At 42.0% G+C, this 26,370-nt stretch overlaps 2 protein-coding genes across 3 annotated transcripts in view; both read left to right on the top strand.

The window, feature by feature from the left end:
- LOC150065146 (periphilin-1-like) overlaps positions 1–17,028 on the top strand; it is a 19,667-nt gene extending 2,639 nt beyond the window's left edge. The window contains exons 2-4 of the mRNA XM_090329310.1: positions 1,293–1,426; positions 2,936–3,023; positions 16,364–17,028. Of these exons, the coding sequence (XP_090185436.1) occupies positions 1,293–1,426; positions 2,936–3,023; positions 16,364–17,001 (860 nt within the window). The 3' untranslated portion in view covers positions 17,002–17,028. The remainder of the gene's footprint in view (positions 1–1,292; positions 1,427–2,935; positions 3,024–16,363) is intronic.
- On the top strand, positions 16,903–26,370 carry LOC150065145 (spermatogenesis-associated protein 31A6-like). 2 transcript variants are annotated; one of them, XM_090329736.1, is made up of 4 exons: positions 16,903–16,921; positions 21,577–21,631; positions 22,373–22,433; positions 22,677–26,370. In XM_090329736.1, exons 2-4 carry the CDS (start codon positions 21,601–21,603, stop codon positions 26,293–26,295), a joined length of 3,711 nt encoding a protein of 1,236 aa, XP_090185862.1. In that variant the 5' UTR covers positions 16,903–16,921; positions 21,577–21,600; the 3' UTR covers positions 26,296–26,370. The 2 variants fall into 2 exon arrangements, with proteins under 2 accessions (XP_090185862.1, XP_090185861.1); XM_090329735.1 differs by lacking the exon at positions 16,903–16,921 and adding an exon at positions 20,687–20,903.

Below are 26,370 nucleotides of genomic sequence, written 5' to 3'. Positions count from 1 at the left end.
TGGCCATTTCTAATTTTTTAAATGAATTTGGAACTTTTCCCTGGAAGAGTTCCTGAATGATCATTCCAGCAAAAAGTGAATGACAGACCCAAATAAATGTTCAGTGAACTCAAACTGTATTCCATGTTTTAGTGTGCTTCAGTACCTGCTTTTTACCTATCAGCTGGTTAAGAAAATCACTGATTTTGTGCCCGACATCTCTGGCCATAAAAGAAATGCAAATCAAAACAACTCTAAGATTCCACCTCACTCCAGTTAGAATGGCCAGGATCAAGATATCTAATAACAACAGATGCTGGAGGGGATGTGACCAGGAGGGATCATTACTACACTGCTGGTGGGAGTGCAAACTCGTTCAACCACTGTGGAAAGCAGTATGGCAGTTCCATCAAACATAGAGCTCCCCCATGACCCAGCAATTCCACTACTTGGCATTTACCCAGTCATCCAGAAACAAGGACATACTAAATCCACTAGCACAATGATGTTCATTGAAGCACTATTTACCATAGCAAAGCTATGGAGGGAACCTAGATGTCCCTCAGTTGATGAGTGGATCAACAAGATGTGGTATTTATACACAATGGAATTCTACGCTGCTGTCAGAAAAAATGACATTGCCCCATTTCTTAGGAAATGGAAAGACTTAGACAAAATCATATTAAGTAAAGTAAGCCAGACTCAAAGGAACATAGGCCCAATAGTCTCCCTCATTTGTCATAATCAGTAGAAACCTTGGGCTCTCCTAGCAGAGATTTACAATAGAACTAAATCTAGAGACATAAGGCCAAATAGTATGACACTAAATGTAAGGACCTCCAGGATAAGGAAACAAAAGCCATATAATGATTGACTGTTTTCCTTAATATACTATGTTATCTCTCATCTCTTTTGCTGTCCCTTGGTTAACTCATATCGTTACAGTATCTCACTTTGTTATCTGATATATTGGATAAATGTGTATTTGGTTATTTGAAATTGGATAGGGAAGGGGGGAAAACAAGATGAGGGGTGGGGGATGGGGGGAGGGAAATGGGGACCAAGACATGAGAAAGGGTATCAATGTGTGTGAAGTAATGCACCTTCTATCTGGTGAATATAATGTAACCCTTCTATTAATAACAATAAAATATATGAAAAAAGATGCATTGTATTCATAAAGTTCTTTGTGGAATGCAACTGCCATAAAGATAATAAAAATACTTCTTTAAAAGAAAAAAAGAAAATCACTGATTTTGACTATTTTTATGAAATTCTGATTTTATTTAAAATGCCATTTTTCTTTTTTCCAGGAAGTTTGCAGATAAGGTACAAGCTGGATAGACACAAAGAGCCTGATGTCTTGGATTTTGATTTTAAAACCCTGGCTGATGGGCAGCTTCACCACTTGAAGATTGACAGAGTAGCATCTGTGGTCTTCATAGAGGTGAGATAGCAGTTCAGCGAGGACAGTTGTGACGAAAAGCAGTCCTTCAAATGCATGGCTTAAGATAAAAATTTCCTACTACATCTTAATAATAGAGACATATTCAGCACTGTTTTTCCATTGTGTTGATAAAACATAACCTGTAATCAAGTTGCTTTGTTAAGAATGAGATTGTCTAAAGTTATTATTAACATTTAACCATTTAAAATCCCAATCTCAGGATTTAGTAAATGACTCAAAAAGTAGAGCCAGGGCCAGGAGCATAGCCTAGTGCTCGCCTAGCATGCATGAAGCCCTGGATTCGATCCCTCAGGACCACTTACGCAGAAAAAGCCAGAAGTGGCATTGTGGCTCAAGTGGTAGAGCGCTAGCCTTGAGCAAAGAGTTTCAAAGGACAGTGCCCAGGCCCTGAGTTTAAGCCCCAGGCCTGGCAAAAACAACAACAAAAACACCCCCCAAAACAAAAAGTAGAGCCAGTTCCTAGTGAGCACATAGTCCCAAGTTCCATCTCCTGTTCGTTTTACTTATATGCAAGAAAGTGTCTAGTTTACCATTGCAATTAATGGTGCTATTTATTCAGGGTGTTCATTCACATCAGATTCAAAAAACCAAAGGCTACATCATTATAAACACAAAACCTTGCTTTAGCTGAGGATATATATATATTTTTATTAAAGAATTTATTAACATTGATTTTTACATCATATTTCAAATGACATGTTTAACAAACGAGTGTTCAAGAAGGGAATCTCTATATACAATCACTGGCACTTAGATTTTAGAACATAATCAAAATTAGGCTGAGGGTTTGTATGTCGTAGATACATATTAATCTATGCAATAAAACGTTATATCTATAGAGTCATAAGTTTTTATATTTCCATTACCATTTCCATAGCATTGGGTATGCAACTATTGAGTCCTCACTCTTGTACTGTTTGGATCGAATAGCCACATATTAAGGATGCCATGCACCTTTTGTTCCTTTGGTCTTGACTTATCTCCCTCAACATGATTCACTCAAGATTCATCCACTTCCCTACAAATGCCACTATTTTATCTTGTCTGTTGGCTTTGTAGAATTCCATTGTGTGTGTGTGTGTGTGTGTGTGTGTGTGTGTGTGTGTGTATGTATACATACCACATTTTCTGTATCCATTCATCTGCAATATGAGGATATATTTTTAAAAAGCCTTAACTGTTCAAACTACTGTCTGATTTTAAGTAATTTATTATATTTCCTTGTGTATTATACTAGTCATATATACTTATTAAACTTTGAAGAAAAATAGAGGAAACACATAATGGCGGGAAATGGAATTTAAAGTACTGAAAAAATGAGAGAATTTGTCCAATTATAAAATCTCTTTGGAAGCTACATTTTTCCTTCCTGATAGCACTAACATATGGTTTATCTTTATTCATTTTCTTGGCCTCCCTTTGATTTCAATACTCTTCCCATCAGAATTGCTCACATTTGATGTCTGTTTCTTGTGGACCATTTAATAGGTTGACCAGTATGCAAGGAAACAAGCTATCTTGTCATCAGGGGCAGAATTCAGTGCTGTCAGATATCTTGTGTTGGGAACAACTTCAGGTAAGTGAAAGTGTTTCTAAGACGTGCTCACAAAGAGTCTCAGAAAAATTATTATTTTTAAGATATATTGAATATAGTAAAGAATTGAATATTATGTAGTTCAGTGTTACTGGAGGGGTAGATATTGAATGTTTTCAACAGAGTTAAAACAGTTAAGGTGATGGTTGTCTTAACTTGCTCATTTCACATAATATTTTAAAAATGTCACCACTTTGCCAGGTGACATCTCACTTCTATAATCTTATCTACTCAGGAGGCTGAGATATAAGAATATAGGCTCAGAGATACCCCGAGTAGATATATCTACCAGCAAAAAACCAGAAGTAGAGGGCTATAGTGCCAGCCAGGAGTGAAAATGCTGGTTAAGAGTGTGAATCCTTAAGTTCAAGGCCTAGTACCTGCAAAAACAAATGAACAAATAAACATTACCACCCTGAATCCCATAAATGCCTACCACTGTAATTTAGCTATAATAAATAATGGTGTAATGAACATGGTTGTGCTAGTAGCTTTAGTATGTCCTTGTTTCTGTACATTTGGGTAAATATCCAGGAGTGGGATTGCTGAGTCATAAAGAAGCTCTATATTCAGTCTTTTGAGGAATCACCATACAGCTTTCCAGAGTGGTCGAACCAGTTTCACTCCTACCAGCAGTGTAGTAGCAATCCCTTCTGGAGGCATCCCTGCCAGCATGTGTTGTTACTAGATTTCTAGACAATGGCCATTCTAACTGGAGTGAGGTAGAATCTCAAAGTTCTTTTGATTTGCATTTCTTTAAGGCCAGAGATGTTAAGTATTTCTTTAAATTTTTTTCCCATATTTTTTATTGTAATTAACAGAAGGGTTACATTATCTTCATCAGATAGAAGGTGCATTACTTCACAAACATTGATACCCTTTCTCATGTCTTGGTCCCCATTTCCCATCCCCCACCCCTGCCCCTCATCTTGTTTTCCCCCCTTCCCTATCCTATTTCAAATAACCTAATAAGCATATATACAAAAGAGATGAGAGATAACATATACATTAATGCCAGATGTTAAACATTTCTTCATGTATCTATTGGTCGTTCTTATTTCCTCTTCAGAGAAGTCTCTAAGTCTTTAGTCCACCTTTTAATGGAATGGTTGTTTCTTTGAGGATTGTTTTTGAGAGGTTGAATTGTTTGATCTGTAGGTATATTTTAGATATGAGGCCCTTGTCTGTTGTAGGGCTAGTGAAGATCTGTTCTCACTCTGTGGGCTTTCTGTGTAACTTACTATGTCCTTTGCCATACAGAAGCTCTGCAGTTTAATGCAATCCCATTTGTCCAAATTTAATTTAATTTGTTGTGTTTCTGGGTCTTTATTAAGAAAGTTTTGACCTGTGCCAAGGAGCCCTAGTGCATTTCCTATTCCTTTCTGTAAAGTTTTCAGGTTGTTTGCTATTACCTCAAGGTCTTTGATCCATTTGGAATTGATTGTAGTGCAGGGTGACATATAAGGATTCAACTTTAGTTTTCTGCAGGTGCTCAACCAGTTCTGCCAGCACCCCTTGTTGAAGAGGCTGTCTTTCTTCCATCCTATTTTTTTTTTTTTTGGTTCCCTTATTGAAGATTAGGTGGCCATAGATCTTGGGTTGATTTCTGGGTCTTCATTTCTGTTCTGTTGGTCCTCAGGCCTGTTCTTGGGCCAGTACCAAGCTGTTTTGATTACTGTAGCTCTGTAATAGAGTCTGAAGTTTGGTATTGATAGTCCTCCAGTGCTATTCTTTCTTTCTTTTTTTTTGTGGGTTATGGGGTTTGAACTCTTGGCCTTGGCACTGTCCCTGAGCTCTTCAGCTCAAGGCTATCAGCCCTGAAGCTACAGCCCCACTTCCTGTCTTCTAGTGATTAATTGGAGTTAAGAGTCTCATGGTCTTTAGTTCCAGGGCTGGCTTTGAACCATGATCCGCAGATCTCAGTCTCCTATGTAGCTAGAATTATAGGCGTGAGCCACTGGGCCTGACTCTCCAGCGCTATTCTTTCTGCTAAGGATTGCTTTTGCTATATGGGGGTTTTTTATTATTCCATGTGAATTTTTTGATTGCTTCCTCTATTTCATTAAAGAATAATATTGGGATATTGATGGATGTTGCATTGAATTTGTAGATAGCCCTTGACAGGATTGCCATTGTCACAATGTTAATCCTCTCAATCCAGGAGCATGAGAGGTTTTTACACTTCCTTAGTTTGGCTTTAACTTCATTTTTCAGGTTTTTAAAGTTTTCATCTTAGAAGTCCTTTACTTCCTTGGTTAAATTAATTCCTAAGTATTTCATTTTATTTTTTTGAGGCTATTGCAAAAGGAGTTGCTTTCCTGATTTCTGCCTTGGTCTTCTCATTGTCGACATACAAGAAAGCCATTGATGTTTGAGGGTTAATTTTATACTTTTCTACTTTGCCAAAGTTTCAAGGCAGCTCAAGTGTCTTGGGAGTGGAGTCTGTGGGGTTCTTCAAATACAGAATCATGACTGGAAAAAAAAAGAAAAGAAAAGGAAAAAGAAAATGAATTGATCTGTTTTTTTAAACCAATTGAAAAGTTAATTTGAATAAAGTTAGTGTCAATTCAAATAAAATTGATTAAACATATTGATTAAATAAAGTTAGTTTAAATTAGAATACAGAATTTAAATAAAATTGCTTTAAATATAATTAATTGGTTAATTAATGCTATTTTATTTTAGTTTTGAATGCTGGTCCTAGAGTTTGAACTCAGGACCTGGGCTCTGTCACTGAGCTTTTTTGCTCAAGGGTAGCACTCTACCACTTGAGTCACAGCTACACATTCCATTTTTTTTGGAAGTTAATGGGAGATCAGAGTAGTGTGATCCTCAGATCTCAGCCTCCTGGATAAGTAGATTACATGAGTGAGCCAGCAACATCTGGTTACAACCTATAAAACTGAACAAAGGAAATTTCCAAGAGGGCTACTCCCTTCAAAGAGGCATTTCAGTTTGCCAAGAGCACTGGTTTTAAATCCCAGTAGCAATGGAAGGAAATGTGTCTAGGCACTCACTTGTTTTCACCCCCGGAAGCACCTGCAAAAGGTTTGGTGTCCTGGCCAAAGTTACTGTCCTGTCACTGAGGCCACACTGGCGCTGGGTCTTTCCTTAAGGAGGAGGAGACAAGGAATTCAGAAGGTGGTTGATCTGATCAGTTTTATTCAGCTGCACAGCATCTCCATGTTTCTGATTGCTGTCTACATCTTTTGTCAGCAGAGCCCCCAGGAGCTGACACAGACACACAATTGGCAGCAGCGCGTGGCTTCACTGGCTGCCTCTCAGCTGTGACCTTTGGTGGTGCTACTCCACTGAAGGTAACTCTGCGCCCAGGAGGAGCCACCCAAGTCACCATCCTTGGCTCAGTAATTGCTACCACCAGCTGCATGGAGGGAGTGAGGCCAGGCTCCCCAGTGTGGGAACTGAAGCCCAGCCACCCAGGAGGTGCAGGTGTGTGGTCCTCAGCTGTTCATTATCTGGTCTCTTCCCCTTAATCCTCATTACTTAGGAGACTTAGATCTGAGGATAACAGTTCAAAGCTAGCCTGGGCAGGAAAATCTGTGAAAACTGGAAATGAAACTTTGGTTCAAAGTGATAGAACCACTAGTGTTGAGCAAAAGAGCTCAGGGACAGCATCGAGCCCTGGGTTCAAGCCCTAAAAGTGGCTCATCATCATCCTCATCAACAACAAAAAATTTAAGTGTGTTCTCAAATCCTGTCTACTTAATTTTTTTTTAGTAGAAGTGTTCATTATAATGCAAAATGAATTTAAACTTCTTTGTTAAATAACAACATTGTACAACTATGAAACAATAATAATGAACTCCTACCAACCATAAAGTACCACTTTCTCTAGAAAATAGAATTGTATAGCTGATACCTTCATATCACAGAGATCAGAGTTCATAGTCAAACTGATTATGGCCCAAAAAGTCTGGTCTTTGAATTATGAGCTCATGGTGAATACTAGTAGCCAGATTTCAAAGGAAAAGAGTCACACCAGTGGGTCCCCTGAGGAATCTTACTTGGCTCCTCACAGAGAGACAAGTAGAATTCAGAACCTCTAAGGACAACCATCTCTCCAGTTCTTTTGTGTCTGCCTTTGATCCTGGCTACTTGCTGGGTAGAGTATATTGACTTTCAGTGTGGTGCTCGTATAGAAAAACTCACCAAATCTACATCTACATGTAAAGTATTCAGTCTATATAAAGAATGATCTCAACAGATACATTTCTCTGAATGCTGTATTTTTCTTGCAAAGGGAAACATAGCAGAAGGTGGAGGTAAACTAAAAAAAAGAAGTAAAGCCTGGCAAACCAGAGCTCTTAGGGAGCACAGTAGATGAGTAAAGAGGTCAGACAGACTGAAAGACAGGCTTGAGGACCTGTCAGAAACACATTCATGGTGAGATTATGGAATGCATCAGGCTCCCATTCAAATCATCTCAGACTTTCTGGAGTGAATATTCAATTTTTTAGGACCTCATTGAACTGCACAAAAGCAACAAACAAAACAATAAAGTGATCCAGAGTTAAAAGCATCCAGTCGCATTTATGAATGTTAGATATACTGCTGGGCTGCTGTAATGTCGACAATAATTGTCATCAAATAACTTGATTAACATTAGGCTATTTACCAGTGTTCTCACTTAGATTTAATAGTTTTAAAGCAAAGCCCTTAGAACTACATATAAAAGTAGCTGAAGCAAGCCAGTAGTGGTGGCTCCTGCTTATAATCCGAGTTACCTAGCAGGTAAAGATGAGGAAGACAACAGTTGAAGTCTAGCTTGGGCAAAACTGTGACACTCCATTTCAGCGAATAAGAAGTTGAGTTTGGGGTTTGAAATTCCAAATATGTAGGAAGTATAAATAGGAAACTCATGGTCTAGGCCAGCCTAGACAAAAAGAGACACTTTATTAAATAATAATAATAATAATAGCTATAATAAAAAGGGTTGGGAGTATGACTCCATAGTCCAAGCTCCAACCCATAATATGTTATTAAGTACAGCTATCACTAAGTATAATTACTCACCTCTGTCTTATAAAAGGGTAGAAAAAGGCATGACCCCAGAGGGCAGCTACTCCGAGCTATCTGTGGGCCTCATCTACATCACCTGATTTCAGTCAGCATCAAAGTAAAACTTGGTTAAAGTGTTTTATACAACAACCTTGGACTTCTCTGACAGAATTGCATACTCCTAACGAGACCTACTGGTTATTAGTGTAAAGTGGGACATGACTACAAATTTATGTTGTGGTTTTGCTTTCAGTGTGAAGTCATTAGCTGAAATTCAATTCCATCTGAAGGGATAGCTATAGAAAGCAGAAAGCAGCTTGACTTTGTTAAGATTTAGAAGTGAACGATACTATGATGCATGCAGACACTTCTGGTTAGGTCCAAGTTCTTAGTTCATTTCTGACAGTATCTTCTGTTTTTTTCTCTCACCAGGTGCAATAATAGTTGTTGCATTTCTCTTGATTGGACTTGCTGCAATAGCTGTGCATATTTATCAACAACGCTGGCTACACCACAAGAACAAGGCTGATATTGAAAAAGCTGGAGCTAATGTTGAACTCTCTTTAAAAAGTGAACTCCATGTGCCTAACATAGTCAATGAGAATTAGAAGTCTGTCTTCTAATTGACAGCTAAGATTTATCCATCACTGTGGCTTTCTTTCCAAGCCTGGGACTTTCTTAGCAAGCTAGAGACCTTCTTACCAGGCCAGGGATTCTGAGGAGATGAATTTATAGGCCTGGTCCTTGGGGTCCAGGCTGTAGGGCACAGAACTATCAACTTACCCATATCCATCATCAGACAAAGTGCTGCAAGGCTTTGCCCAGGTCCCCTTCATAATCTGTTGTGTAGCAGAGACCTAAGTGTGGTAACCAATCACAACTGGACACTTTTCAACTCTTCTTGACCTGTTCTAAAATTGGAATGTAATTTGTTTAATGACTGTGGATTTCAAATAAGCACATGATTTGAGCACATGATTTCCATTATAAATGTCTCACAGAGCTGGGTGTCCTGTGGATCAGACCTTTAATTCTAGATACTCAGGGAACTGAGATCTGAGGGATCAAGGTTTGAAGCCAGCCAGGACAATTGAAATTCTCTGAGACTCATTTCCAATAAACCAACCAACACACACACACACACACACACACACACACACACACACACACACACACACACACACTCAATGTCTTACAGAAGCTTGTAAAAACCAAAGTTGGACCCCAGTGTTTTTGTGTTATTTTGACACTTATCTGTACCTTTATAGATCCTGGGCTGACATTTGCTAAACTGGAAATTGTTCTAAGCCAATCATGGTTTGGTCACCTTTTTGTAAACCAGAGCCCAGTAACAAAAATACATTTGATCAAAGAAAATACAAAACACATTTTCAAAAACCTTTGGTAGGGCTGGTTTGGCCTAATTGTAGAGTGCTTGCCTATCATGCACGAAGACCTGGGATCGATTCCTCACTACCACATACATAGACAAAGTCAGAAATGGTGCTGTGTCTCAAGTGATAGAACTCTAACCTTGAGAAAGCCCAAGGACAGTGCTCACACCCTGAGTTCAAGCCCCAAGACGGGCAAAAAAAATTTTTGTATAATTTGTGATGTGTCTTTTTAAAGTCAGCAAAGTATATATTTTAGCAATGAAATAATTATTGAATACCAGCTATGACGTTTTACTTGTTTTTTATTTTGCTAGTTCGTGGGCAAATAAAAACTCTATTCTTGGGCTTTCTCAAGGCTAGAGTTCTACCACTTGAGGCACAGCACCACTTTTGGCTTTTCCTTTGTATGTGGTAACTGAGGAATTGACCCTTTGTGGATGCTAGCAGACACTCTATCACTAGGCCAAACTCCCGGCACCTGAAGCTTTACTTTTGAATCATGGAAACAAAAACTAACAGTAAAACATGTAGAAGACTTATGTAATCATTAGCTTTTTCCTTGCAGTTTGTAATTATCATCTTTTGAGATTCTAATACTGATTACCTAATAATGTCATAAATAATATGTTTTCTAGCTATGTGTTTTCTATATGTATTTTCTATGCCCAGGCATAGATTCTGGGTTAGTGAAACTCAGTTTTTAGACACTGGGCCCACAGTATAGGAGACCCACAGTAGATCTGTCCCCAACCCTATATGCAAAGTGAGGAGGTCTGATGAAGGGCTGAAAAAGAACATTTATTACACAGCAACTATGGGAAGACAACATTTTAATACATCTCCAGCTGTCTGCAGCAATGTAGACATTAGCTGTAGATTACATAGGATTGTGGGCAAGAGATGAGAAAGGTCTCCGTCATTCAGTCTCAGGATGGCCTGGTTGTATTGTTATCACTTTACTCTTGGGACAAAACAAGAACAATTTGCCTGGTTGGAGATCTCTGGAGCTTGTGATTGTTTTCTTTATGATAAGAACAAAAGCATTTCCTGCTTGAGGGGTAGTGTGCCTTCCACACAAGATACTTGCCAGTGAACATTTTCTTTCCTGGAGCCCAAAGGGATTATAAAGTGACATTAAAGAATGGCACAGAGACAAAGTTTGAGGACTTTTAGTTAATTCACAGGGACCAGCAGTCTTGCTGGTAAGAGTTACCTCTTACACTAACACTGCAAGTATAAACCTCCACATCCACATGTGACTGAAACATAACCTTACCTTTATTCCCCTTAAATATGAGTTATTTATTCAGCTGGTGTTTTGGCCCTGTGATTCTCTTTTTCTAAAGATCATCACAAAACTTTGGAATAGGCTGATTTTGTTTTCATTTTTAGGGATTAAAGTACTATTTTGAACCATAGCTCCCTATTTCTCTTTTTAAAACCTTGACCTTCAGGCTAGTCTCCGGGCCAAGTTACCAGCTCACCTCGTTACCTGGGAACCCCCACAAAGATGTTTGTTTACAGTAAGGGAATTTGCTGGTTGTGTGACTTGACCTAAATGTGTCATTCTACTCCAGAGTCTAACACTCTGGGGTTATAATAGAGCACCCCAAACCAAAAGTGCATTTCAGATTAGGGCAGATTTGTATACTAGGAGAGCCGAATATCCATATTAAGCACAGAAACTGTTCCAGTAGCTTTTTTGTGACTGCTAGCACTATGTGGAACCCACATTTACACTCAACAGCCTATAAGTATAATAAGAATGCCCTGGGCCGGGAGTTCGGCCTAGTGGTTAAAGTGCTTGCCTAGCATGCATGAAGACCCGGGTTCGATTCCTCGGTACCACATACATAGAAAAAAGCCGGAAGTGGTGCTCAGGCTCAAGTGGTAGAGCTCTAGCCTTGAGAAAGTCCAAGTACAGTGCTCAGGCCCTGAGCTCAAGCCCAGGACTGGCAAAAAAAAAAAAAAAAAAAAAAAAAAAAAAAAAAAAAAAAAAGAATGCCCTGTATTCCTCCGGTAATGTGCCTGGAATGTGCTCACCAGGAATTAATTAGGTAACTTATTTTGCCCATAATAGGAAGACTTGGATTATATCAACTTAACTTTGCTATTACCTTTTAGTGCACAGCTACCTTTGTGTCCTTTTTTTTTTTTTTTTTTTTTTTTTTTTGTAAGTCATGGGACTTGAACTCTGGGCCTGGACGCTGTCCCTGAGCTCTTCAGATCAAGGTTACTGTGCCACCCACTTTCAGTTTTCTGGTGATTAATTGGAGAGAAGAGTCTCTTAGACTTTTTAGTGCCAAGGCTGGCTTTGAACCAAGATCTTTAGATCTCAGCCTCCTGAATAGTTAAAATTATAGGTGTGAGCCACTGAGCCTAGCTCTATGTTCTTCTTATCAATGGCAAAAGATGTCCTGTGTATTTTCATTTGTTTGCTTTTCAAAAACCTGTCTCTTCTAATGATTTCTTATTAAACTACCATACATTTATGTGTTCGGTACATGCGTTATCTCAGCTTCTATTAGTCAAGAGTTGGGCTTTGGTTCCTAGGTCTTTTGCAAAACTGCATAGTTGGGCCACTCAGCTAGGAAAGGATCTTCTCCTCACTCCCTGTGTTTTGGGGGCATTCACTTCCTTTCTGCTGCAGAATTCAAAGTGTTAGGAAAATGGGGGACAGAGGAAAAGGAAAAAAAGCCAGACTCTGGTTCTCCATAGGCTAGCATTGTTTATTGAGGCACAGCAGCAAGGGACAGTAAACTTTCCCCTGGAAACAGCAGAGGGCTGCCTGCCAGGGACAGGGGAAAGGGAGAAAGATTAGGAGGAGAGATAGGGCCTTGTCTGAGGTTTACAAGGGGGAGCCCATTAAGCTTGAGGGCTCTGTGCTCTGCATGGAGAAAGGCCTCAGAAAGAAAGAGGGAGGGTAACCAGAGGCTCCATCAGAGACAGCCAGGAGGTGGGCCGCCACTCAGTGGAGGAGGTCAGTTATTCCTGGCCCTTCTCCTCTCCTGGATTTGGGCACCACATTTTAGGAAAATGGAAGAGAAGAGAAAAGGACTCCATTCAATAGGCAGGGCTATTTGAGGCACAACACAAGGAGCCTAACCTCTCCACAGGCTTGGAGGCTGAGCTAAGATAGGAAGGGGTTCCAGTCAGGGATTTTATAGAGTCTGAGTGAGGAGAACAGGTGTTACTTGAGTTTAGTATAGGGGAGTGACTGCAGAGCTAGTAGGCAGAGAATAAATTAAGTATTCCCTTATCCAAGGTCTCAAGCTTTTATTAATGTTCAAACAGCTCCACATCTGTCTTGCCTAGACCTTCACAGGGTCCAGTCTGGTCTTCCAACCTCTTTAACCCTTTCCTGGCTCCATAGTTCCACCTCACAGCCATACAGGGTAGGCCCTCAGTGGAATGTTTACAGCCAGATTCAGGTTGGATTGCCCTGCCTATGTCAAGCACTTACATGCATGAGGCAAAAGAGTGGGGTCAACCCTTCACATAGCCTCTCACTTCTTCATTGTTCCCATGGTTGGTGGCTACCGGAGATAGGCTCTTGAGCGAGAGAGAATTATAGACTAAGTATCATGAGGGTAGTATTCTATCACCTGTGCCATAACCTATTACTTAGAAACAACTCTCTGGTTCTGCCTATTATGGCCATGAACTCTGAGGCTGGAAGGTACCTTCTGTTCTATGTATTGATATTTCTTTAATTGATACTTAAAATGTGAAGGATCTCTTTTACTGATGGACCCTGGCTAACAGTGGATTTTTTTTAAATGTTCGAAGAGAACGAATAGACAGTAGACACTATACTTGGAATTTTGTGTTTCGGCCTTTTCCGGAGACCAGCTAGAGGAGGGGTGAGTCTCCTGAGATTGTAAGCACCAAGCAGCATGACACAGTAGTGACAGTTAAGTAGAAAGCTTTGTTTCTTTCAAGAACATGTTTGATGGTTAAGGAACACCTAAAATTAAGAAAAAACACTCAGATTACAGAGATAAAGGCATGATGAATCTATAAATGGTTTAATCATGAGCATGTGATCAATCACTCATTTTTAAGTATGGGCTTGTAAAATGGCAAATTCCAGTCCTCTGGTATATGCTGAATTTTTCCTCAGAAGTGTTTGAACAATCACATTAAAATACTCATCTCCCATCTCAAATTGCTCCTTGATTCTCATTATAGGACAACGTTTAAGACTTGGTCAGAATACTCAAGTTTCAAGACTTTTAATAGAAGAGGCATTTTGGAAAATGATTTTATTACAGAGTTTTGAATTAAAGAAGTTTTAAATCTGTTTTGATGCTGAATGAGAATTCACTAAGAGAGCAGAGTACTAGTTTATTAGGAGAGTACCTTTGACTTGCCAAATGTTACAAGGCCTAACAAAAGCAGACTTAGTGTAAAATCACAAGTCAAATGCTAATGATTGGTACATGGATTGCTCTGCTGCAAGACTGGATAAGACACTTCTACTTTCTAGTGCTGCAGGAAACCCACAGTCGTGGGAAGAGAAAAGAGACAAGGGATAAGGTTGGTGGGATTGAGGTTAGGAAAAAGAAGAGAATTAACATGGAAATATGGGAGAAGTAATGCACCCACTACCTGAAGAATGTAACTGTAACCCCCTACATTACCCCAACAATAAACTTTTTTAACAAAGAAAAAAATTAAGAATGCATAAGATTACTCACGTATAAGTGGAATTATCTCTAGAAATATACACATGACCAAAAAAAAAATCACATGTTCTGGTGGAAAATTGTAGAACTTTAGGAGATACAAACAGTTGATCTCCAAAGAGAGTGCCTTTTCAAAGCTTAAAAGATTCAGCATCATTTTTGGAATGAGGGCCTGTATGTGACTGTGAGTCTGAGTAAGGACTACTGTCTATCTCCACCACAGATTGTTCTAGCTCCATGGTCCTTAGTTCTATCTCCAGAGTGTTCCATCTTCTTCCTAGTCTGCCTAAAAGGTGGACACACTCTTAAAGCCCAGGAAGCCCCCATTGCAAGGCCCTGCAAGCGCCCACTGTGCTGTCTTCCTGGAGCTGCACTTAGCAGGGCTGGGCAGGGCTTTAGGCTTCCCCAGCAGCTTTTCTTGCCTTCCTCCAGCCAAGCCCTTCATTCTTCTTCTGCTGCTGCGGGGGGGGGGGGGGGGGAGGGGGGTCGCGCGCGTGCTGTGTGGCCTGCAGGGGGGCTGGAGGTGGCTGAGTTCAAAAGTAAGAGTTTCCTACTGGATGCCACCAGGATTGTCATGTACCAGGACCCTGAGATTTCTGCCTTGCAGAGCTACAGACCAATGATCCTGGCTAACAGTTCTTTTTTAAAACATTTCTCCATGTACTGTGCATTCTGTGAAGAGACACACATGATCCAGTATCTCATCCTGTGTCTAGTGAGTGACATTGTATTACATGCAAAGGCCTTTTGAACTTTGTGGTGATGTGTTTGGCATTCTCTTCTGGCACCCCAACACTTTCATTGGTATCTTATTTTTTTCCTCTGTTAAAGTGTGGACAGGATCAGGTTTTTTTTTTTCTCCCAGAAAGTCTTTGTCACAGTAAATTCTTGGGTTTTTATTGAATCCAAGGGAAGATGACTGAGTAGATCCAGGTAAAAGCACGGGCATGAAGACATGACTAATATGTGTGGAATCACAACACAATTTTTATCTTATTTCTTCTTGTTAGTTGCTTTATTTCCTTTCCCTTTTAGCTGTGTGTGTGTGTGTGTGTGTGTGTGTGTGTGTGTGTGTGTGTGTGTGTATGGATGCACCAGGCCTAGGGCTTGAATTCAGACCTGGGCACTGTCCCTTAGCTTTTGTCCTTCAAGCCTGGCACTCTACACTTGAGCCAGAGCTCCACTTCTAGCTTTTTGGTTGCTAATTAGAGAAAACAGTCTCAGTGATTTGGATTCCTAGGTTGACTTGGAGCAGTGATCCTCAGATGTGAGCCTTCTGAGGGGCTAGGATTACATGTGTAAGCCACCAACACCTGACTCTTCATTAGCTTTTCATAAGTAATTCAAATGCTTAGTGCATACATAAACAGCACTACATATTGAGGAGAGACAAAACACAATATTACATTTTCTTTCTATAGTATTTGGGGGAAGAGGGGCTACTATTAGTTTTTGAAGACCAATCTCTTAAGAACATAAGAGTAGCAAATTAGCAAAATCTCTACTCATTCAAAGTACTGCTCCTTATAAAACCACAAGTACTTCAAAAGGAGCAATTGCTATCAATAATAAAAGTCTACCACATAGAGTATGTTATCCACAATACTGTGTTCAAGTTTATAAATCACCTGGCCTCCACAGCATCCTGAGACTTCACAGAAAACTAGTGCCTTGGTGACTGATCAGTTCAGATTTGTTTACAAGCGCAGGTGAAATGAGGAAGCAGGGTTGTCCACTCCTTTATGTTGTGCAACTCGAAGTTAAGCTGGGAAATGGTAATAAATAGGATGTCTGATACATAAAGTGTGATGATGGTAGGATTATAGAAATGTTAAGTCAATGATGTTAAAAACTAATTACTGGGGCCCGGAGTTTGGAATAGTGGTAGAGTGCTTGCCCAGCATGCACCAAGACCAGGGTTCAATTCCTTGGTACCACATACATAGGAAAAAAGCCAGAAGTGGTGCTGAGGCTCAAGTGGTAGAGCTCTGGCCTTGAGAAAGTCCAAGGACAGTGCTCAGGCCCTGAGCTCAAGCCCAGGACTGGCAAAAACCAACAAACAAAAAACCTAATTACTATCATGAGACCATAACATTCAGAGGAAAAAGGAATGAGAATATCCATGAAATAAATGTATTTAAGGTCTAAATGGATCAGTAGTCACAGTTTACATGCATAGATGAAAACTCAGCATTCTGTTTCTGTCCTGTTTGCTGTCTAGCCTCCAAGAGGGACAAGAGAGATGGTTTCAGAAGCCAGAGTTTCCACTCTTCACATTATTTGAGGGACCATTCTCCCCATAAAAGGGATGCTGCATTTTTCAGAGAATCACCTGGAGGTCGAAAGGACTCTCCACACAGCAGATCCGGCTCCAGTGTCAGCAGCAGGAGCTACTCTCCAGAGCGCGGCAAACCTTACACCTCCCACAGGCCTCAGCTCAGAAGGGGAGAGAGATCTGCTCAGTTTCTGAAAACATCCCGAGACCTTTCAACTTGGAGCTCTTCAGCAGTTCTTTCATCCAAGAGGGTACTGGCTGCCCCTCCAGTTGCAGACCAGCCCGAAGAGCCAGAGTCAAACACAACAGACTGGATAGAATTATTTGAAGATGGTCAGCTAAACAGCCGCTCTAAAGCAATAGCATCAAAAATGAAGGAGATTGAAAAGGTTTACCGGCAAGACTGTGAAACTTTTGGGATGGTGGTGAAAATGCTGATTGAAAAGGATCCTTCATTAGAACAGACTATACAGTTTGCTCTGAGGCAGAATTTACAAGAAATAGGTAAGCGGTGTATTGAAGAGCTGAAGCATTTCATTGCAGAGTATGATAAATCTGTTCAAGATTTTGGAGATCCTTTTTAGAAGAATTAGTGTTCAGGCAAAATAAATAAAGAAATGTTTCTACATTTAATAACACTGCCTCTGTATTGTGTAATTCGTTAATATATGGAACTTTGGTGATGAAGAGAAATGCTTTATAATGTATGACCACATTTCCAATTCAGTTAAAATCTAAAATAGTTCTGTAAAGATAGTTTACTTCAAGTGTTTTCTCAATGTAAGCCAAGTAGTCCTTTCTCATAGTCACATACATGCCCTCATTCCAAAAATGATGCTTAAGATTGGGAGTTTGGCCTAATGGTAGAGTAATGCTTAATTTTTTAAGTTTTGAAAAAGTACTCTCTTTGGAGATCGACTGTTTGTATCTCCTAATGTTCTACAGTCTTCTGTCTTCCACCAGAACATGTGGTGATTTATTTGCTCATGAGTGTATTTCTAGTTAGTGATAATTCCACTTAAACATGAGCAAGTCCAAGGGTTTGCACTCAGGGCCTGGCACTGTCTTTGGGCACTTTTTACTCAAAGCTAGTACTGTGCCACTTGAGCCACTTCCGGTTTTTTCTGTGTAGGTGGTTCAGGAGGAATCGAACCTAGGGCTTCCTGTATGCTAGATGAGCTCGTCGTGTCCACTAGCCCATGCTCCCAGACCAAACATGAGTAGTCTTTAGCATTCTTGTAGCAGAGACTGCCATGTAAAAATCATTAGCATTTGAGTTGTGATTTTACATTGAGTCTGCTTTTGTTAGGCCTTGTAACATTTAGCAAGTCAAGGGTACTATCCTAATAAACTAATACTCTGCTATCTTAGTGAATTCTCAGTCAGCAGCAAAACAGATATAAAACCTCTACAATAAAGTCTATAATAAATTCATTTTCCTAAAATAAATGAACTTGTTGCACCTTCTCTATTAAAATATTCTTGAGACTATTGAGTACTCTGACAAAATTATAAGTACTACATAATAAGAATTAAAGCAATTTGAAATGAAAGATAATCATTTTAATGATGTGATTGCTCCAACACCTTTCTTAGGAAAAATTTCAGCATATACCAGAGGACTGGAGTTTTACATTTTCATAAGCCCATAGGTAAAAAATGGCTGATTGATCACATGCTCATGATTAAACAAACAGCTTAGAGACTAGTCATCTATTCATCTCTGTAATCAGGGTGGGTTGTTATTACTTTTTTTTTTTTTGCCAGTCCTGAGCTTGAGCTCAGGGATGAGCCCTGTCCTTGGATTTTCTCAAGGCTAGAGCTCTACCAATTGAGCCTCAGCACCACTTCCAGCTTTTTTCTATGCATATGGTACGGAGGAATTGAACCCCGGGTCTTCATGCATGCTAGGCAAGCATGCTACGATTAGGCCAAACTCCTGGCCCCTATTGTTCTTGCTTTTTGATGTTCCTAAACCATCAGTATTCTTGAAAAAAACAAAGGAGAGTGGGCAGTAAGCTAGGAAGCAGTCCTTCATGACTGAGGCAATCGAATTACCAGTTAGTTAAGAATCTAACTGATACCATTAGAACACTGAGCCAAAATATAGAATTCTTTAATATTAGTTACTATTAGTTTAGGGAAACTTTAACAATTATGTTAGTCCTCCCATCTATTTTTCTTTTCTACCATATGGTCACTTCAATTCTGGCATAAATATGGACTATAATGTAAAAAAATTAATCTAAAAAGAGTTAAAAATGGAGTAATGTCCTAGAAGACTTGGCATTTCACATCTGTAATCACAGCTAAGCAGGAGACACAGGTAAAGAATTAAAGTCCAATGTTGGCTTTCCAAAAAAAAAAATACCAGAAAAATAAACTGAAAATGTTTGGAAAATAACTAAAAAGCAAGAAAAAGCTGGGGCTTTATCTCAGCCTAGTAAGTGTGAGGTCCTGAATTCAAAGTATACTACTGCCCAACAATCTAAGTAAAAAGCTACCAAGGAATTAGGGTTCTATTTTCTTTAGCCTCCTGGTAGTAAGGATTATGGCCATGAGCCACTGGTAGCCATCTAAGTGTAGTCATTATTCATGCTTCACAAAATAGACTCTCAAACTGCTAGGCTCCCCAGTAGAAGTCATGTTTCAACTTATTTTCAACACAAATGCTAGAGAAAAACTAATTCTTTTTTTCATATATTTTTATTGTAATTAATAGAAGGAGAAAAACTAATTCTTATCCAGCACTACTTATTATTGATACATTTTTAGGTCGTGGTCATTTGCTATTATTTGCAGAATATATGGCAATATAATTTTTTGGATTTTGAGCTTAGAATGAACTTTAATCTTTTTTTTTTTTTGCCAGTCCTGGGCTTGAGCTCAGGGCTTGAGCACTGTCCTTGGACTTTCTCAAGGCTAGAGCTCTACCATTTGAGCCACAGCACCACTTCCGGCTTTTTTCTATGTATGTGGTACCAAGGAATCGAACCCGGGTCTTCGTGCATGCTAGGCAGGCACTTTAACCATTAGGCCAAACTCCCGGCCCCTGAACTTTAATCTTCTATCTCTGTTTCCTGCTTAGCTGGGATTATAGATGTGAGACACCAGGTCATCTAGGATATTACTCATTTCAACAGGAAGGAGTCAGGCATGTACAATTACCCACCCACCATCCCCCACCTTTTTTTTTTTGTCCATTGTGGTACTTGAACTTTGGGCCTGGGCACTGTCCCTGAGCTCTTCAGCTCAAGGCTACTGCCCTACCCCTTGAACCACAGCGCCCCTTCCAGTTTTCTTGTGATTAATTTGAGACAAAGAGGCTCAAAGACTTTAGTGCCCAGTATAGCTTTGCACCATGATCCACAGATCTCAGCCTCTTGAGTAGCTAGCTAGGATTACAGGTGTGAGCCACAGTGCCTGGCAAAATACCCCTTTTCAAAGACATTAGTGGATAAAAATGAGAGTGGGGAAAATATAACAGGAACCATCATCTAAATAGGCTGATCGGTGAAGTATTAGGACAGGAAATTCAGGATGGTTTTTATTACTCCAGGCAAAGTCATCACTGTCTTATCCTGAGCTCGCTTACCAGGGTACTGAAGGAATACATCTCCAGAGACCGGGGCAGCACGTTTAGAAATAGGCCCAAGACCCACCATTCGGCTACATGCCAGGACTCAGCACTGAAGTCCATCTGAAAGTCCATGCAACCTGGTCCTCTCTGTAACAGCTGTCCTTTTCCCACTGCTATTCTTCCTCACATAGTAGCTCAAATAGTTCTCAAGTTCCCTGCAAATTACTACACCTTTATTTTGCTTGACACTAATCTTACTACTTGTGAATTGATACTGAATTCAGAGAACTGAATTTCCAGTTACATGGGAAAGTTGGAAACTGCACACAGAGGTGATCTAGAAATTACAAAGTCAAGTGAAACAACACATTCCAGAGCTAAGAAAAAAATTTATAAAACTATGAAAAATGCAGATTTCAAACAGTGATCTGCAAGAACAGCTAATGTCTGGGTTCAAGGGGGAAGGCTCAAGAAATGGACTGAGGTCTGCTTCTCACAGGCCAAGCAGGTGAACTTGGAGGTGGGAATCTAGAGGCCCAGGAGGGAAGGAAGTGCTGAGCTAGAGGCAGGGGGAGGGCTTTGTTATGCATCACCCCTCCCCCTTTGTGACTTACTGCAAAGCAGGCCTCTGTGATGTCAGCCTTCATTGACTATATGTTGCCAAAGGAAATGCCCAGAGCTCAGTTGCTCACGAGCAATAGTGCGATTCAGATGATGGAGAATCCCCTCTCTTCACTGAAAAGCCTTGCCATCCCCTGGCTGAGCCCCGACCTCACCACCTTGGCAATGGACATGTCCCTTGCCATTGTGTGTGGAGTGGGGCTCTTCCTCCTGCTACTGCTCCTGCCCTGCTTCAAGGGAAATCCACCCTCACCCACTCCTGTGCGAAAGAACAAGATGAGGAAGGTAAGAACCCCAGGGACAGACCACCCAAAGATGGACATATACATATATATGCATATATAATGGAATTTTACTCATCCATTAGAAGGAATCATACTGTACAATTTGTGAAGAAAGCAGACTTGGAAAAATTAATGAATTAAGCAGGGTCAGAGACAAGATCATGTATTCCTTTATATGTGGAAGCTAGATTTAGCTTACAACTCACACATATGTTCGGTGGTGTGCAAGTGTATAGAAATGTATTCACTGAAAAATGATAGATTCAAGGGAGATTTCAAAGTGCAATTCCTTAGAAAGCCAAAACCCTGAAACTCAGCATCCCAGAGCAGAGCTCCTGAGAGGGAGGGGACTTGGACTCTCAACCTCATGTCACACCAAGGACCTGAGTACCACATTTTTACCCAGTGTTAGGTTGCTTACAGGGCTGTTCCAAGCCCACACAAAGCTCCCAGCAGAGGCTAAGGTCAACATGCAAAAAACAGGAAGCTGGGGGAACCTGGAAACCTGGGTGTGTGGTCCTGTGAAAGCAGAAATAATTTGCCACACTAAATATGGGGAAAGACAATGCAGGGACAAAGGAAGAGAGCAGCATTTTATCCAGGAACAGCACGTATCTGAACTTGTCTAGGGAAAGGAGAAAAGAGGTCTAAATCCTGTCTCTCTCATCTCTCAGCATCATGTGGAGAAGAGAGGCCAGATGAGGAGAAAGAATAAAAGTGCTCTGAAAGGTAAGTTCTGCATTTTGTCTCAAGGGGAAATCTCTGACTCTGACAACCAGAGCCAGGATGCCAAGGATGTCAGTTTTTGGGTAGCCTTTAGAAGGAAAGTAATCAGAAATCCCCTTGGAATGAAGCTGATATGCTTCATCACAAAGTAGGGAGGGGCTCAGAGGCTGTGAGGTAACTGCCTCAATAGTGAGGTGTGTCTCAAAGTGGGAGGAGTTAAGAGGCTATGTATGAGGTAACACTGCCTTGATAGGGAGATGAGTCACAAAGGGAGGAATGGCCAAAAGGCAAAGTGAGGTAACATTCCTTGGAGAGTGAGGTCTGTCACATGGGGAGGAACTCAAGAGACTATGTATGAGACAGGATTCCTTGAGAAGGAGGTGTGTCACAAAGGAGGGCTAGGAGGCTGAGGCAAGCCTGCCTAGATAGGGAGGTGTGACCTCCAAGTCCCAGTGTGGACAAACTCACATCCCTAAGAATTATAATACGCATGAGATCCTTTTCCTTCCGATTCAAGAGAGTTTCTGTAGGCCATAGTTTGGCAGAGTTGAAAGCACCTTGTAAATAAAGAAGCACTACCCCTCTCTAAGCCCTCTTAGCACTGGAACCTGCCTTGTGGCCATGAATAAAAATTTGAGATCCAGTGGATCTTCCATGGTCTCTAACAAAGGAATGTCTCATTCCCCCTCCTGTAAAATCTAGGGGTTCTCCCATGTCTGCCATAACCACAGTGTGTGTTTCTAGCTTGCAGAGACACTCAGGAAGAGCTTGAGGACATTCACGATCTAGTTTCCCTTCTTACCAGGTAAGGATTTTCCTCTTGTGACTGAGCCTGCATTTCTTCTCTAGAGAATGGGGTTATCTCGGGGTTGAGGAAGACTTCGGGTTGGCACAGGATGGCACTGATAGGAAGATGTGGGATACAGAGAAGTCTAGGGGCTGTGTAAAAGATGGCAGGGTGTGCTTCAGTAGGTAGACAGCAGGAGTCACAATTGCCCATCCTCCTGGGCCTATCAGTTGCTGAAGAGTTTGTCTCTGTCTCCTGCAGCCACCTAGGGAAGCTCAGTGACAACAGCAGCTCCAGGCACTTATTAAAAGGAGACACCCTAGGTGAAGTTGTCAAATCAGCCTCTGCTGCAGCCCACCCGGCAGCTGGACACTGTGAAGAGGACGCTTTCTCCAGCACTGCGTCCCCAAAGGCTTCCCCAGCTCCTTCCCACGAGGGCTTGCAGCCTCTGGCCTCTACCTTGTCACCAGTCCAGACATGTTCCTCAGTTCCTGCTGAGACACAGTCACACCACACTGCGCCTCAGCCTCCAGAGCTGTTGATTCCTCTAGAACCTCCTTCTCCCCGTTCTCTTTCTCCTCCCCGTTCTCTTTCTCCTCCACCTGTGGCCTGCACTCCACCCAGCCATGACTCAAACTCGGGTCTTCCATCTAACTTCAGGGAAGTTCCACCAGAAAGCACCCCACAGAGCGGCTCTCCAACCAACAGCTCTCGGGTGCCTTCTCCTAGCCCAGCCCTCAACTCTGACATCCTGGAGCTGCTGGAGGTAGTGATTAGTAAGAGGGCTAAGGAGAACGCTGGGGAGGAGAAAGAACACCCTCTGGATTCTCTGGGGAACATGATGAAGTCACTGGGCAGGGCCCAGGACGCGGCCATCCCACAGGCCTTCTGGAACACCAAGGGAGAATCCCAGCAGCTCCCTGAGTCTCCGGAGCTGCTTCTCCCCATGGTCTTACAGAAATGCAGCCAGCTGTTCTGGGGCCTTCCCTTTCTGCACAGCGAGTCCCTGGTGGCTCCTGTCCAAATGTCTGGGCAGCCACTAGTCTTACCCTCTGTTTTATTCAATACTTTCTATAATTTCATGCCAGCACAAGACCAAGATAATGTACTTCCACAGCACTTTCCACCCCAGCCCTTACTGCAGCACTTCAGCCAATCACAAAACTACACTCCTGCCTTGACCTGGCCCCAGCCTCTACCACTGGCTGACAGCCAAGCTCAGGCCCATGTCCCATCCTATATGCCAGTCCTATCCTCTCATTCACCTCCAGTGAATTCCTGTACAGTCCCACCTGTTGTCCAACACCTAGAACATCACCTTGCCAGGAAGCACCTGGAAAGTCAGAGAATTCTACCCGCTGTGGTCAATCAGTCTCTCAAGGCCTTTACACAAGATCAGGGCCTCTTACACCAGAGAGACTTTATCAAGACTCCAGGTGAATTCATCAGCGTTGAAATGAGGAAGAAGCTGGAAAACCACCTCCAAGAGAGGCTCATCCAGCACCTCCATAAAAGAAATTGTGAGATCCAGGTGTTTTCTGGGAAGAAATCCCGAGTAGCAGACCAGGCAGAGGACAAGCCAGGGTGTTCACAGAACTCCAGGAATGTAGACGTTTGCTGCAGAAGGCAAGAGAGGGGAACCTCAGAGAGCTCTGCATCCCAGCAATGGGGGAACTCCAGAAAGGACCTGGAACATCACAGCACTGGGGTAGCCACACAACTGGACAGGGATGCAGAAAGCTCCTCAGCAGATGGTGTGCAAGCTAACACGCTGAGAGAATTAGAAAATGACGTGATGAGATCATCACATAGTGATTCTCAATATTTTCCCCCAAATTATTCAGGTATGAATAGTCTAGGAGAAGCCCTAAGAGCCCATTTAATAAAAAAATGGGATCAGATCAACAGGGACAAGGTCCCTTTGCATGTTAGTCATTCCAGGGGCTCAACAGACCATGCCTTGGCCCCCCTTGAAAACTCCAGCTCCAGCATTACTGGTACAGAAGCATCCTTGGACACTAGGGAAAGCTGCACGAGCTCCTCCCAGAAGGCTTTCCTCTTGGATGCTGCCACCCAACAGCTGCTGGAGGCACATATCAAGAAGCATTGGGTGAAGCATAAGTGGGGCTTGTCCCTAAAGATTCTCAAGCCCATAAATCACCTTACTTTAAAAAAGGCTCTCCCTGTGGCCATTTCCCAGGAAGCTTCTCCACACCTGGCCTGTTGTGACTTCAGGGCCAATCTCACCTCTAAGGGGGATGCATTCCAGGAAGAAGCTCTGGACAAATTGCCAAAAATGCCAGGGAGAGAAAAATCAGGTCATACCACACAGCCTCCTCAAGCACCACCACGTGAAACCCTGAGCAGAACACTGGGTAGTCACCACTGTGATCCCTCAGTGGTCTCTCCACCTGGAGAAAAAGAGGGACTGCTCTCCAATTCCAAAACGTGTAGCCTTTTAGGAAGTACCTGGCACCAGGACATTGTGCCAGGATCAGAGGGAAGCAGTCCAGAGACAAATACCAGCCCAATAATGGGCATATGTGAGACACAGGAGAAAGAAAGCCTCTGCCATTGTGTGTCCATACGAGAGATCTTTGCATCTGACATGACTGAAGATCCCATTGAAATGGCTGAGGTGGAAGAGAGACAGCCCACTAACTGGTCAGTCAACAAAGACTTACAAAATCTGAACCTTTTAGAATTTCTGAGGACCACTCGAACGCCATTACCCTCCAGAAATTCGATTGCTAGGCATCCACCAGGTTCATGCCTGAAAGACCAGGCAGAATCTAGCAGTACAAGTGAAAGTCCACCTTTTGATGATAACTTGCAGGACTGCGACGCTGACACCTTCCTGCAAGAATGTGGACCCGACGTGCTGCTTGGCACCAACGTGCTGGCTTCACAGAGTTCTCTGAGTAGCTCACAGAACTTTTCCAGAAGCAGCACGTCCACTATCTATGAGTTAAGCTCTCCATTACGAACGGGAGGGCACAGCACAAAGCAAGAACCTAAGACCTCCATCACCGATGGCCCATGGTACAGCAAGGTGTTTCATGGCCCCGAAGAAGCAAAGAGCTGTGAGAGGCCCAGAATACAGAAAGCAAAGCCTGCAGGAACAAGGCCCTCACAAGGACAGAATTTGAACTCTCCTGCCCAGGTCAGGAAAGCAAGAAGTGCAAGGAAGAACTCTTCCCTATCTGCGTCAGAGAAAGAACAGCATCCTCCAGAGATTCATTTTGGAAATCGGATCAAGAATTTTTTTATGGCATTATTTTCCTCTAAAGCTAAAAGTCAGGCAGACTGCCAGCAAAACCCCAAGATCCAGTCGGCCAATACTAAGAAGCAAGACTTATCCACAAGCAGAACGCTCAGACAGAGTGGAGTGCCTGAAGCACAGATGCTTATGAGCACTGTAGGAAGGATCCTAGAGGAAAAACTGGGCCTTCCACAGGAGCCTTCTGCATCTAAGAAAACTTTACATGAAGTTCCGGCCCCCACAGCTGGATATTCCCACCACCACTTGGCTCCTCCTTACCCACAACAAAGCCAAGTAAAGAACACCAGGGCGTCTTTTCCCCAAACCAGCCCCATTGGCCCCAGGCACCCTGTCCATGAGAGCAGGGTCTCACACTATCACCACCCTGGGACAGACTTGCCTCCCCGAAAGCCAGTGTCTCTAATCAGTCATGCCTGCCAGCACAGACCAAAAGGGATGAATGTCTCAGGCCAGCGTATCCACTGCCCACGACACTGTCGTCTTAGCCGTTTGATGGTCAGCCATGCATGCCATGCTGCTCACTTGGTTCCTTGTGAGGTCCATTTTTCTCATGAGAAATTGCAGCCCGTGCACCGCAAGCCTGTTTTTTGTGTGTGAGTACATTGGCTGGGTACTGATGACGTCTCCCTCCTCAAATGTGGAGTGTTTAATACAGTCTTCACGCTCAATGCA

This window comes from Megascapheus bottae, chromosome 3 (genome assembly GCF_031878675.1).
Source record: "Megascapheus bottae isolate mThoBot1 chromosome 3, mThoBot2.hap1, whole genome shotgun sequence".
Lineage (NCBI taxonomy): Eukaryota > Metazoa > Chordata > Mammalia > Rodentia > Geomyidae > Megascapheus > Megascapheus bottae.
This window is presented reverse-complemented; position numbering and strand designations above follow the sequence as displayed.

Coding starts and splice junctions, on each gene's coding strand:
- LOC150065145 (XM_090329735.1), top strand. CDS start 20,709: ATGATGGAGAATCCCCTCTCTTCACTGAAAAGCCTTGCCATCCCCTGG. Junction 21,632..22,372: donor GAATAAAAGTGCTCTGAAAG/GTAAGTTCTGCA, acceptor GTGTGTTTCTAG/CTTGCAGAGACACTCAGGAA. Junction 22,434..22,676: donor CTAGTTTCCCTTCTTACCAG/GTAAGGATTTTC, acceptor TGTCTCCTGCAG/CCACCTAGGGAAGCTCAGTG.